Genomic DNA, 14,669 nt, shown 5'->3' with positions numbered 1-14,669 from the left:
AGGATAATTCACAGCACTTTTATTGCAGAGAACTACAAATCTGACACTTTCAAAATAAAACGCTTTTCTTTTGTAATATGTTTTAAAATGTAGTTTATTCCTGTGATCAAAGCTGAATTTTCAGCATCATTACTCCAGTCTTCAGTGTCACATGACCCTCATAAATCATTCTAATATGATGATTTGATTTTCAAGAAACATTTCTGATTATCAATGCTGAAAACTGTTGTGCTGCTTCATATTTTTGTGGAAACTGTGATACATCTCTAGATATGAATACAAAGTAAAAAAAACTGAATTTATTTAAAATAGAAAAAGTCTATTTCTTTTGATCAATTTAATGCACGCATGCATGCTTTTATAATAATTCAAAGTATAGATTTTTTTTATTTTGACTTACCCCAATTTAACTTCTCAATGGTAATGCATCACAGTTTAAGTAGCACAACATGTTAAAATATGAAGCAGCAAAACTGTTTTCAACATAATCAGAAATGTTTCATGAAAATCAAATCATCATATTAGAATGATTTCAAAAGGATCATGTGACACTGAATACTGGAGTAATGATGCTGTAAATTCAGCTTTGATCACAGGAATAAAATAAATGTACAATATAGTCACATAGAAATAATAATATTTCACTATATTACAGTTTTTACTGTATTTAAATGCAGCCTTGGTGAACATAGACTTATTTCAAAAACATTAAAAAAATTGTAATATATATATACAAACTGTAGTGACTACAGTGGGGTGTTTTGAAGTACCATCAGGTTTGCTTTGAGACAAGATGGTCACATCCTCTCCTTTGGGAACCTCCAGTAAAAACAGAACTGCATCTTCCCGGACCATTCCTCTGAAATCCATATTATTCACCTGCAGGGAAAGAAAAACAGTCGATCAGTCGATAATGTGGACAAAGTTTATAAAGGATGAAGGCACGTCATTTTTAACGTAGAGCCAGTGGTGTTGCACCTTCACGATCTGGTCTCCGACGCAGAGTCCCTCCACCTCGGCAGGGCTGTCCTCCTGAACGCCCGCAACAAAAATGCCCACATCATTTCCTCCAGCAAGACGCAGGCCGACACTGTCGCCCTTCAGAAAGCGCACCATCGCGGTGTTGGGGCTGTGGGATATTTTCCGTTAGAATTACAAGTTTGCCTAAAAATATCTGTAAGTGGCAATAATCGGGATCCAGGCACACGGGGAAAGGGGATCTTTATGTCAGGAGTGCAAAAATACTCAAATTTAAGGCAAAAATGGCTACTTAATAAAATTAGGCCATTGTTTAGTTTTTTGTTGAGTTGTTGATTAGTAAACTGCATGCCAAACTTCAAAATCCCTTTATTAAATATGTTTTTACTATAGGCAGGATTAAATGAATAGCTTTTAGGTTTAGCTTAAAATCTGGATTCAAAAGCAGAGAATCAATCTAGTACAAACCCGTATATTTCCTCGTCCTCCAGACTGGGCCGCAAGGGAACTTTTGGCAGAGGTTTGGCTTTTACTGGAACACTTTTTGGAGCAGCATTTACCACAGGAGCTGTATAAAAAAATAAAATAAAAACATGTTCTCATTATCTGTTTCCTCTAGTCCAAAGGTGTCCCAACAGCCCCGGAGGCCATTGCAGAGTTCAGCTCCACCTTGCCTCAACACACTAGTCTGAAAGTTTCTAGTATGCTTAGTAAGACCTTGATTAGCTGTTCAAGTGTGTTTAACTGGGGTTGGAATAGAGGTGGGCGATATACTGATAAATATATTTTTAGACTATCGTCTCTATTGCGTTTACGCTTACATGACATTGCTGCGCTGCATGGTCACAAAAGCATATCGTTTACATGCGTTTTTAAGCACTGTGGTTTTCGGTATATACATGTGCTGTCTGAGAGATAGTTTTCTGTCTGAGAGACGCACGCACATGAAGCCGCTGAGCATGTGTGTACTGAAAGGAGTTATTTTTGCTGCCTAAATGGACTTGAACGGTCAAATACACACACTTATGTGTCAGAATTACCATCTTTGCAAGTAGCTTCATAAACACAGTTATTTATGTCTTAAGTGAACGTAAACCGTTGAGAAAGTGCATGTGTATCAGTAGGCTATATTAGATCAGTGCATTCGGTCTTAAAGTGACAGCAGCCTAATATACCTGCTGCTGTCTGTCATTAATGTTAATCAAACAAAAAGAGTAAGCTATGAGATTTTACTTAGGCTAGTATTATTTTTTTGTGATATTGGAATTGGTGAAAAAAATTATGAATTATCAATAGTATCAAAAATGTTGATACAAAAACCTTATTTAAAGCAAAAATAACTGTCGTAATATACATCATTAATTTATTGTGAAATAAAATACTCATATGGTGATTTTGGTCATATAGGTTGGAGCTGAACTGATTCTACATGGTTAAAATGACCAGCCCTATGTGCCGGCAGCTGCTCATTTGCATTTAAAGGGAGACACACTAAAACGGTGTGTTTTTCTGAGCACCAAAAAGTGACAATTTTAACACGCTGAAAAAACAAACAACAACAATCTGTTGGGTATTTTGAGCTAAAACTTCACGTCCACACTCTGGGGACATCAGAGACTTATTTTACATCTTGTGAAAAGGGGGCATAATAGATGCCCTTTAACCCTCTGGAGTCTAAGGTGTTTTTGGGGTCCTTGAGATGTTTTGACATGCCCTGATATTTGTATTTTTTTCAGTTGCTTATAAACATATTAATGGCAAAGGTGTAATTACACTCTATTTAGCACGAACATGGCTATCATAATATGTGAGCAACATATATGTACATGTTTGCATTTTTGAGAGAATATTATTTATGCGTGGTTATTCAAAAAACTCAAACTTAAATTGTCTGATATAAGACCACAAACGACCAACTTCACATATTCCCACAATACTGTTGACTAATGGATCTTGTCGGCTAGAGTATTTACTTCAAAATGATCTGAAAATCATCCGGGCTAATCGTTCACATTAAACAATAGATTGATTTAAATTTTGTAAGACACTTTTTGTTTGGAAAGGCAATATGCAGGTGGGCGTGAATGATCCAACAAGGTCATGAATAATGTCCTCATTCACACCTGAAGACAAAGACCTGCTAATGCTGCATACTAATGAGCCTTAGGTGTCACTGTGGCTACAAGAAAAAATGCAAAGACAACACACACACATATATACATACATATATACATACATACATATATATACCGATATATATATATATATATATATATATATATATATATATATATATATATATTACTACAGAATTGGTTCAGAGTTGGAAACATCTTGAAAAAAGTGTATTTTTCCACAAACTGTATGCTTGCAAATTGTATAATATCCAAGGTAAACATTTCTAGTAATTGTGCAGTTAATTCTCATTCGTATTTTCAGAAAGTTTTGGATTATGTAGGCTATCCTCTCCCCAAATTTGTCACTAATAAAACACAAAAATAATTTATAGAGAAGGCTTATATTGACCTTTTAAGATTTTGTTTGCACCTTGTAAATTAGGTTTTGATGTGGCAGTAAAAGCTTTATAAATAATCTATCCAAAACAAAATTTTGTCTTTCATATTTCGTCTGTAACATATGGTCTTTTATAATATATATTAGGGCATAAATGTTAATTTGCAGTTTAATATGTTGCTTATACAAATACATTTTATTTCAACGTATTCAGTCGATTTTTACTCATCTCAGTAGGCAATATAGATAGTTTGCTAAAAGCGAAACTCGCGCGAGCTGTAGTAAACAACAGCATGCGCCGTTCATTCATTCAAACACAGAAACGCGATTCAAATTTAAACAGTCTTTTGCGGTTTACAGACACCATTTCATATCGCGATTAGAACAAAGCACTTACTGATGATCTGCAGCTGGACCCGTTGTTCGGCTACTCCAGCACGTTTGAGGTAAAATTTCCAGGATTATCATGATATTATTATTCCTCACAGCGATCGTGTTGTCCAGCTGTTGTGGGCGTTGACTGGTTTGCGTGTTGCTTCAGATCATCTGCGTTTGAATAGCGCGCGCGCTGTCGATGGGCGTGTCACATTAGCGGAGTAATGAGGTGCCAGAACGATAATGAGCACAGCTGATCTCTCGCTCTTTTTATATAGATTACATAAACAGAGAATATTTGTTTTAGTTTTGAATTAGATAATTTAAAACTACACACTTAAATGATTATAGAGATATATAGCTCATGTCTGAGTGAATAGTATTCGCTGAGATTTGTTTAAATTTAGAAACGTGCTTCAGAAAAAAAGTTCACGGAGACGGAGAGGCATAAAGCACTCCCTGTTTACTTTCTTTATTTTACAAAAGCACAATGTTTTATTTCGATTGTAAGTGGACACATAAAAAAGTAGACATTTAACAGCTTATTTTCTCATATTTCTTAAGGCTGTATGACCAAAACTGACTGAGTATTTTAGGTCTATTTTGCTGCTATGTAAAAAAAAACGAGCAAAACGCGCCCGCGCGTTTGCCGACCCCAGGGGGTTAAATAATTCAATTTCTACTGAATGATTGCAGTCCGGAGGATCCGTGGTACCTGGAGACTCACTGAGAGGCTCATCTTTCTCTATAGGTGGAGGAGGCAGATCCGCTGGCGCTGCTCTGAAAGGAGTCGGCATCGCTCCCATTTTAGCCAGTCTGTTAGGAGGATCATCTCTGCTAACAAGAGACAGAAAACCAGTTACTCCTTCTGCACCGTTATTTGCTACATTTCTATTGAATGTGATGGCAGTTCATTTGGAAAATAGTCTATCATGCTGTCAAATTAAGTAATTTTTTTAATAAAAATGTATATTTAGAAACTAAGTTTCTGATTAAGTTAAATCCTAAATTAACGAGTAATTTAAACGAGTGAGAAAGGTTGACACGGAGCAGCTAAATCCGAAGCACAACCTAAACAAAGTTGTTACATTGTATACCTTTAAGGTCTCACTGTTAGTTAATGCATTGACTAACTTAAAAAAAACAAGCAATATATCAGTTACAGCATTTATTAATCTTTGTTAACTGTTCATTGTTAGTAGTCTTTAGTTCAGGTCAAATTAATAATTTAAAGAAATACATTTGATTTTAATAATGTATTAGTACATTTTGAAATTGACATTAACTATGATTAATAAATGCTGTAGAACCTTGTTGTAAAGTGTTACGGTTTACTCTAATGTTTGCAAACTATCCTTGGTCACAACTGAACTCGTAGTGTCTGGTAGTGTATTACCTGCTCTTGTCTTGTAGCCTCTCATTAGAGGAGTGTGACGAGAGGTCCGAGTGGTGGCTCCGCCGATCTTCCTGAGGAGAATATGAGCGGTACGACTCGATCTCGGAGATATCTGCAACACACAGTAGACGTCATTATCACACTGCAACAAGCTTCAGGCATCGTGTTCGCAGAGAAAACGGTGCATGATGGGTTATTATACACATCCCACTCATATTTAGGGATAAGGGTTCAAATCCCTAAACCTGTGCAAAAAAAAAAAAAAGGTTCATAATTAAAACCAGATTTGCTTTCCTTCGTTACATTATTTGATCGAAAAACCAATACGGAGGATTTTCAGAAGAACATAAACAAATAACTTCCAAAACATGGGATGAGTCTCACTAGAGTTGATAAAATTACATTTTTCATAAGCTTTGGATTATGGGTAGTGTTTATGTAAGCCTCCCAAAGTCAAAAGCTTTTCTCTCCAATCCAGTGTCAAAAAAAAAAAAAAAAAAGGTAAGAGGTCAGAGGTCTCAGATTCGGGCAAGGTATTGATAAATACCTCACGACATCAGACACATCACAAGGTAATTATAAATGCAAACAATAATTTACAGCTTATTAAATATTTGGATTAAATTAATTAAACTGATGCTAGGATCTTAACTATTGATGCAATATAGTGAGAAAAGTATATATTTTATGTCTGTATCAGCAGCCCTAATATAGGGTCTCAACCTTAAAAAAAAAAAAAAAAAGGGCCGCACACACATTTTTGTCCAATCAAATGCTCTGCATCTCCCCCAATACCACTTCACGTTCACACCAACAGCAACATTTAACAAATCCTCATTCATGGCTTTGAAGTAAGGCAACTGGCCCTTTGATTTGAACAGGACGTATATCAATGGCAAAGAGAAATCTGCTCATCAAGCCATTTTTAGAGGGCTTTAATTCAATCAGAAATGTTGTGACTGATCATCTGCTGATGTTCTGTACTCACCATCCATCTCCGAGTCGCTGTCTGCCATGGGTGGCACTCGGATGAGCACCTGACTGCGATCCCGCTGCACCATCAGCTGCAGCTTCCCACGGGACTTCTCGATCAGCTTTCCTGCGTCGCTCAGAGACAGATTCTCTGTGACCGTGCCGTTAATCTGACACAGCAAAATCAGTGTTAACGAATAACTAATGAAGCACTTCAAATGATCTTATGAATTTATCTTATGATAAACAGCTTCAAGTAAAAACCATACACTAACATTCAACAAGGGTCAGCAAGATGTTTTACTTTTATTCAGCAAGAACACGTTAAACTGATTAAAAGCAACAGTAAAGACATTAATGCTGCAACAAATTTATATTTCAATAGATTTTAATTTATATTAATCAAATGTTACATTATCCCTCTGGTGCTGATCAGTCTTTTTTGACCGAAATATTTAAGTTTTATTTTGTTGGAATTTTTTCAACATGTCCATTTATTTTTTCCAGCACTTGCACTCAGCACTTTTTTTGAACAACAAAAAAATCATGGACATGATTCGAAAGGGTTCAATTGTTCGAAGTCGAAAATAAGCGCATTGGAAATGATTAGAAGATGAATTTCATCTAGTGGAAACGTTTGGTACAGCGGCCAAAAGAAATCGTACGGAAAGCTCTTTTTTTGAGATATCAACGTCAAATTTAGGACACAAGTTGTTCAGATTTATGTTCTCACAGTTTTAGAGAAAGTTATGTTTTGATAAAATATATATTTCATATAAAAATTGAAAAGGGTATTGTGCATTTTCATAACAATAATTTTTTTTCAGTTCACTGGAAAAATTTTCTTTTTACTTCTGCACTAATCTGCAAACATTGTGCTCCAAAGCATTCAAGATTTACGACCATTAAAGTTGGAAATTTCATTTTCAGGTCCATGCTCAAAAAGTGAATACATGGATTATTTAGAACTACTGCATAAATATAAATTAGCACCATAAAATCCTCAAAAAAAAGCCAAAAATATGAAGCAGCAGATCAGAATCAGAATTGTTTCTTGATCATCAAATCATATCAGAATGATTACTAAAGGATCATGTGACTCAAGACTGGAGTAATGATGCCAAAGATTCAGCTTTGATCACAAGAATAAATTACATTTCATCAATTAAATCAAATAAATGCAACCTTGGTGAGCACAAGAGACTTCATACAAAATATTCTTAATTCTAAACTTTTGGATGGTAGTGTATCATTTTTTGTTTTTTTTTAAATTTCTGAATTAGTAGTGCATACTAGAGCAAAACACACGAGACAAGGATAGCTGCAGGTCGTAATGGGTGAGCCGAGAGGTGTACAAGAACATAAATAACTAACCCCTAACCCTACACCACACCCTAAAAGACCTTTCCATATACTGCCCATTACTCCGACCTGCAGATACCCACACTTCTGAGCGGTTGCTCCAGAGACCTACTTTGAGAATAATGTCGCCTTCTTGTAGTTTGCCTTCTCTGGATGCCAGGCCTGTGCTCGTCATCTCTTTGATGAACAACTGACTGCCAAGACGGAGGCCATATTCTGGACAAACAAATTGTTAAGAGGGTGAGCTGAAGGTTGAAAGTAAAAACAAAAAAAAACATAAGCGAATCCGATGCGCATCTACCATCATTGGGCCGGTTCTTTAGAAGAGTAACACTGAGCGGCTTCTCCAGGGGTTCGTGCCGCTGAGGTGCGGGCGAGATATCCAGCTGGTCTCGACTGTTACTCCTCTTCATGGGCTCGTCCTGCCGGGGCTCGTACCTCTTGCGCTCGTCGGCTAAATTCTCTCTGCTGTATCCGCGAGCCGGTTCTGGCCTGCGTGTATCGGGACTGTGCGATCGGTCCAGCGTGCGGTCGCTGCGGTAGCGTCTGTCTGGACTGTGCTCTCGGTCCAGCATGTGTTCGCTGCGATAGCGCCGGTCGGGACTGTAGTTGCGGTCCAGCGTGCGATCGCTCCGGTGATGTCGGTCCGGGCTGTGGTCGCGATCCAGGTTGTGGTCGCTCCGGTGGCGGAGATCGGGGCTGCGCTCGCGGTCCAGTATTCGGCCGCGGCTGCCGTCTCGCCGGTACGGTCTCTCGGGGCTCACGCCTCTCTCATTGCTCCTCCCGCGACTGCGCTCGTAGTCCCGCTCACGCTCGCGCTCCAGGCTGGCGTCCCGGTCAGGGTAACTGCGCCCGCTGTAGACGCTGCGCCGGTCCTGGTCGTACTCGTAGTCATCGTTGTAGTCGCCGCTGAAAACTCGGTCATCTGGGGATGGGGCGCGTTTAAGCATGTTGACGGGAATTTTTCTAGCTCTCTTTATCGTCTGATGAAGGATGGGAACACACATGTATTCATTAAACCTTTGTTTGAACTGTCTACAAAAAAGTGCTTGGTCTTTATTGCAATCAAAATGACAAATAATTTGTTTCACTCACGATTTTGGCTACTTTGCCACATTTGCGGAGAGTCTGCACTGCAAAGGTGTGTGGGGCACCGTCCATGACCACAGCGTTGACCTGCATCACTCTGTCATTTTCACTGGACATCATCATAAAATGCTATTAGTCAGCGCTCTTACACTTCAGGAAGTGACTATGTTCAAATCCAACAGTTTAGGAATGTCACAAGTATCAACACTTTGGTGCTGACATTTAAGTCAATATTAACAATTGAACCATTAATTAAACATTTGAATAATTGTTGGTAGACAATTTTTAAAATAAAATAAAAACACTATACTTTATTTGTATTTTTAAGTCTATTGCTTATAAGAACACTGAAAACTATGTAAAATATTTTTTGAACATTGAGAAATATTTTATGTTATTATTAATATTTAAAAATTCTATAATCTGATATGTAATTTAATGTATTCGTTTATATAAATATATTTTTTATATATTTAACTTTTCAAATAAATGTAGTAGGTTCATTAGCATATTCGTTTTCACTGTCGAAACTGCTAGTGAAGTTTTATTGATATTCCAACAAAAAAGCTTTTCCACTTTAACACTTGAGGGCTTTTCACACGTGAACTAGTTAACCCTGGGTCATTTTTATCCCCGGGTTAAGTGAAATCCTGGGTTATCTTGCTTCACGTTTCACACTGCTCATAATTTACCCGGAGTTAACAATTAATCCTGGGTATATGTCCTAATTTTCATATTTTCGGTGTCAGTCAGTGTCATTGATTAGACGAATGCTGCAGGCGATATGTTTACATAAAGGCTCTAGCGCTGCGCATCCTTGGATTATATAATGCTGACCGTACTATCAAGTTTATCCTGAATGGACTTTTTGGACTATAAAGTTAAGAATGAAACGGTCTCTTAATTTACAGTTCATGCGTTTTCTGTCACCATTTGATGATGCTTTAAATATTGTATAATAGCTTACAAAAGCAAGCCATCAGCAGGACCCCCTGGCAGCACATCAGACACGACAATTGCCGTATCTCCACTTTCTTCGTTTGGGTTGTCCCGCCCTCCAGACACAGCAATGCCAAAGCCCATCTTGGAGTCCTATATCAAGGCAAAGAGTACATTTTAAATTTCTTTGCTTCCATTCCTAGAAGACCTTCATTTATTTACTATATTAAACACTTTAAATGTATGCAGATGTACAGGCAGCAATAACCATTTAATAAGATACCCCGGAATTACATTTAGACAAACAGTTATATTAAAACAAGTATATGTGCGATTCAGTTCACCAGGATGATGATGCAATGAGTCTTCTGCAGCAATGGATGTGTGCCACTGCACTCTTCAGGTTACACAACAGATCTAATGCTAGAGGTGCAGAAACTACACACTTGACATTTAAGTAGGGATGGGAATTGTTTTTGATTTTGATTCCAATTCTGCTTATCGATTCTGGTTGATTTCTATTTTAATAAGGTAAAAAAAAAAATTGTTACAGCTGAATACCACAAACAAAAACTCTTGGTTTTTAACAAACAAAAATACTTCAGTAAAAACAACTAGCCTAACTAGTAAATATAGTTATATAGTATATTATATTATTTTAATATTATACTATACTATATTATAATATACATTTCAGTCAAGATCAGTGAGTGAATATTCTCTTTGTCTTTTGATTAACGTTAATTACACAGATGGCAGCAGGAATATTAGGCTGCTGTCACTTTAAGGGCACATCTAATGCACAGATCCAATATACTGTTACACACTTTCTCAACCGTTTATGTTCCCTTAAGACAAAACTGACTGTTTATGAGGATATTTTGACATAATTTTGAGTGTATTTCTCCGAATCGATAAGAAGAATCCCCCCAAAAATTGTATAACTAGTATCCGATTCCTGTCCCAACCCAACATTTAAGCAACAAAGAGCTCCTATAAATACACCAGAACACTTTTCAGTGAGAAACAAAAAGGCTAGAAGTTAGCATTCAGGAACAATCAGAGCTTTGTTGCTCTCCAGAGAAACGTCCTGCAGGCTGAGGTACTCACCCGCTGTAGGGTCACAGTGTACTGCTCCCACACCGTCTCCTCCATGACTGGGTTCTGAAACAGAACGAACAGGCTTTCATGTAGGACAGTGATGGACAGAGTCGAGTTACAGCAGATATACTGAGCAAAATCTGCAGAGTGGTGCTGCCACAGTGAAAAACTATATGAGCACTTCTCTTTCAACGCAACTACACGAGGTAATCTGAAGACTCAATGAACTGAGGGTCTGGACTCAACAGAAATTGAGAGATCTGCAAGAAAAAAAAATATGTAAGAAAAACTGACTAGCCTATCATTGGGCTACATGCAGACTGCTGGGAAATTAATTATTAACAAATGTATGGCATGACCCCTTTAAAATAAAAAGCCTCCATTATTTGAAAGTAATTCTTTTAAAAGGAAGCCTGGCCATTGAGTTAAACACTATAAACATGGCCTTCAGCTTCAGTCGGAGAGCCACGTGACGTCCTGTGCCGTGAAGCGCCTCTAGTTACCTCTTCAGCCAGCCGTGCGCACACTGGGTGATTATGATTGTTGCTCTTTAATCTCCTCAGCAAAATATGAATCCCAGTATTGCCCTAAATAACTCTCTACTCACAATCCACAACTGATGCCTTTTAGCATTTAATGTATAAATGATTTCAACTTATTGTTTTTTCAAGCTATAATCTAAAACGACATTATTGACATTATTATATTAAGTTAAATCAAACTAAATTTAAAAGTTAAACACTTCTAAGCCATAGATGCACTCCTCATGTCTTCATCATACATGTTTGCACCTCATTTATCATGCAATTTCTATGGGTGCTGCTAAATGGCGGATGTCACAAAAAACAAACACTAATATTTTTAGGTTTTGCACAAATAATTCAACATGATCTTTAACCATTTTTTGATATGGCTAAAATTCAATTAAACAACAACTTCAACATTTTACGGTCTCATTGATATTCTCATTGCTGAGCAATTCAAGGGCTCAAATGATCTTTAGCATTATTAGGTCAGTGGATTGAATGTCAATGTTTAGTGGTAATCTTTTTAGTTTGAAAACAAGGGATTTTTAGTTAGATACTGCTCTACTTTTTATGCATGGTTTTAAGTGGTTGATGGTTTTAGTTATGGTTTTAGTTGTTGTTTTTTTTAAAGCTTTTCTTTAATTTTTTTATTTTTATTAATTATTTGGAAGTGTGGGGACATGTTTGTTTGCATTTCATTATGTGATATAACTAGAAATAATAGTGAAGCATGGATAACCGAGTGGAGTGTGCGAGCGGTGTGCAGGGAAGAAAATTACTAACAACCATAAACCAAAAAATTCCAGCAATAGAACAACATTTGTTTTAGAAAACATGAACAAAATGAAAAATCCTGTTAAAAAATGAAAGATTATTTCACAGAATTTGATACGTTTTGTGGTGTGGACAAAATCAGCCATGGCAAAAAGTTATCCATCCACACTGTATGAACAATATGAACATAGCAATATCACATTGGAAATAAACACAGTTGCTAAAGTGTTTAACGGCTATCACCTCAGTTAACCACTGATTCTTCTGGTTCTCTGAATAGGAAACACCTGTTGCATTTATACATCTACCCAGAAAACAAACTATAACACCATCTATTTTCCTTACCACCACAAATTACAGTGTGATAAACTTTGCAGACAACTTCTCGACCAATTCCTAAACCTTGGCTATCAACCTCAAAGCAAGTTCTACATCAAAGTATAAAATGCATCAGTGCATGTAATGCAATTACCATAACCAACATTTTACAATTTTCAGTTGTACAAATCCATCAGACAACCACTATAGTATATAACTATATACTATAATCCCTCCAGTTACAGGTAGATGTGTTTTACCATATTTCCCCCCACAAATAGCAAGAACATTGTTACTCTAGAGTACATTGGCCATACTTATACCACTACTAAATACTATGCCATTACATTTCAAATCTAGTTTGTCAACCTATATGGCAAAACGCATGGTCCTCGTCAGATAAACAAACACAAACAATCAAACCAAACTAAAAAGTTAGATTCCAGCCGTCTAAGACCGAGGAAGTTGTGCAGGCGAGGGATCTGAGCTTACGATGTTCTGGAGGATGCGGATGGCCTTGATGGTGTGAGCCCATTTCCTGTGCAGCGACAGGACCGTCTTCATGGTGTCGCCTCTCCCGTGAACACAATGTCTCTGGGCCAAAGCGAATCACCCCTCAGCAGCACAATGCATCTGTCTGCCTTTGACGTAAGACTGATGCCCGCTGGCCTACATTCAGTGCAAATCCCACTGTCCACAGCGACCCACGGCAGCCACGACGGAAAAAAAACGGGACAGCTGAGAAGCTGTCGACTGCTAAGGTATTAAATTAAAATTGCATTTAAACTCATCAAATGATACGGCTCTATCTGGGTTGACATTAAAAGCTTTGCCTGGCTTACGAAAGGAAAGAAGCACCTTCGGAACGACCATGCTTATGGGTCGGATTTTTTTTCTGCAAGAACGTGCAGGACGAGCGGGACTGGTAGATTAGCAGTGATTCCATCACTTTAATTACAATTTTGAAGGATTATGGGGTTTAGAGCACCTAAGCAGTGTTATTTTCTAAGAGCAAAGCCGTATAAAATTGAACACCATACATATAATAGTGCTATAAGTAAATTTGTGTGGTACTAAATGTTCTTTGATCTATAATGACTTTCCAACTCAGCCTCAAATCTTATCCAAGAAAGGATTAACATGTGGCATATGAGCTGCCCTCAATTCTATCTTTTTTTTTTGTGCTAACCAGAACAGATTACTGAAGAATGATGTCAAATAACTGATTTCTCACAGTAACGGAGCTTGTATCGTTGCGCTGTACGAGCGAGCGCTCAGTCCAACACAACATCAGACTCTTCATTAATGAGATCAGAAACTTTCCATCAATGTCTTTCAGATATAAACTGGACAAGACCTAGATCTCATACTCACTATCAACTGCCTTTAAAGAGTAACAGCTAAAAACTGGCAATTCATTTTTCTATTGTTCTTAAAGGCCTTCTCATCTAAAGGCTTTTGCTTGAAGATAGTTTTTGTAGATACATTTGATTGCATGAATTTCCTCAAAACTACAAATTCAATTCAAGACATCTGTGAAATGGATGAATTGGACCGGATAGCTAAGGAAAAACAACGAGTATCCAACATTGCTAATTTGTATATATGGGTGTTATCAGTCATAGTTTTGCTGATAACTATTTTTTCCAAATCTGTACAAAAATGTAAGAAAGAGTAGCTTTTGACTGGTACTTTAACACTACCGTTCAAAAGTTTGGGGTCATTATACTTCATAATGTTTTTGAAAAAGAGTTACATATGCTCACCAAGGATGCATTTATTTCATTTAAAAGAATACACTAAAACAGTAATATTGTGAAATACAACAATTTAAAATGTTTTTGGCAACACTTTATTTCAATGGTCCCCATAAGACATTCAACTGACTATAAGAAACTTTGAAACTACACGTCAACTTTGTTCGAATCTGCATCATTACAATAAAAATATCAAAACCTCTCAATTAAATATATATATATATATATATATATATATATATATATATATAAAAATGTAGACTAGACATGCACAAGTATGCATCATACTCCAGTCTCAGTGTCACATGATCCTTCAGAAATCATTCTGATATGATGATTTGATGCTCAAGAAACATTTCTGATTATTATCAGTGTTGAAAACAGTTCTGCTGCTTCATATTTTCGTGGAAACCATGAAACATTTTTTTTTTCAGGATTCTTCAATGGACCGAAAGTTAAAAAGAACAGCATTTATATGACATATAAATCTATTGTAACATTATTGAAGTATTTACGGTCATTTTTGATTAATGCATCCTTGCTGTATAATGCATTCATTTCTTTTAA

At 36.9% G+C, this 14,669-nt stretch overlaps 1 protein-coding gene across 21 annotated transcripts in view; it reads right to left on the bottom strand.

Annotated features, from left to right (window-relative positions):
• tjp2a (tight junction protein 2a (zona occludens 2)) overlaps positions 1–14,669 on the bottom strand; it is a 42,568-nt gene that overhangs the window by 6,729 nt on the left and 21,170 nt on the right. For 7 of the 21 annotated variants that reach the window (XM_079599738.1, XM_079599739.1, XM_079599736.1 and 4 more), the window contains 11 exons: positions 10,736–10,789; positions 9,654–9,778; positions 8,693–8,795; positions 7,899–8,580; positions 7,710–7,813; positions 6,252–6,405; positions 5,264–5,375; positions 4,583–4,704; positions 1,447–1,546; positions 979–1,129; positions 771–879 (listed from right to left, as the gene is read on the bottom strand). In XM_079599738.1, coding sequence (XP_079455864.1) covers positions 771–879; positions 979–1,129; positions 1,447–1,546; positions 4,583–4,704; positions 5,264–5,375; positions 6,252–6,405; positions 7,710–7,813; positions 7,899–8,580; positions 8,693–8,795; positions 9,654–9,778; positions 10,736–10,780 — 1,807 coding nt within the window. In that variant the 5' untranslated portion in view covers positions 10,781–10,789. Of the gene's footprint in view, positions 1–770; positions 880–978; positions 1,130–1,446; positions 1,547–4,582; positions 4,705–5,263; positions 5,376–6,251; positions 6,406–7,709; positions 7,814–7,898; positions 8,581–8,692; positions 8,796–9,653; positions 9,779–10,735; positions 10,790–12,837; positions 12,991–14,669 lie in introns of those variants that run through there. The other 14 variants (XM_079599737.1, XM_079599741.1, XM_079599740.1 and 11 more) reach the window with 6 other exon arrangements.

Source organism: Phoxinus phoxinus (genome assembly GCF_949152265.1).
Source record: "Phoxinus phoxinus genome assembly, chromosome: 23".
Classification (NCBI taxonomy): domain Eukaryota; kingdom Metazoa; phylum Chordata; class Actinopteri; order Cypriniformes; family Leuciscidae; genus Phoxinus; species Phoxinus phoxinus.
Note: the sequence above shows the minus strand (reverse complement) of the source record. Positions and strands in the feature narration are given on the sequence as shown.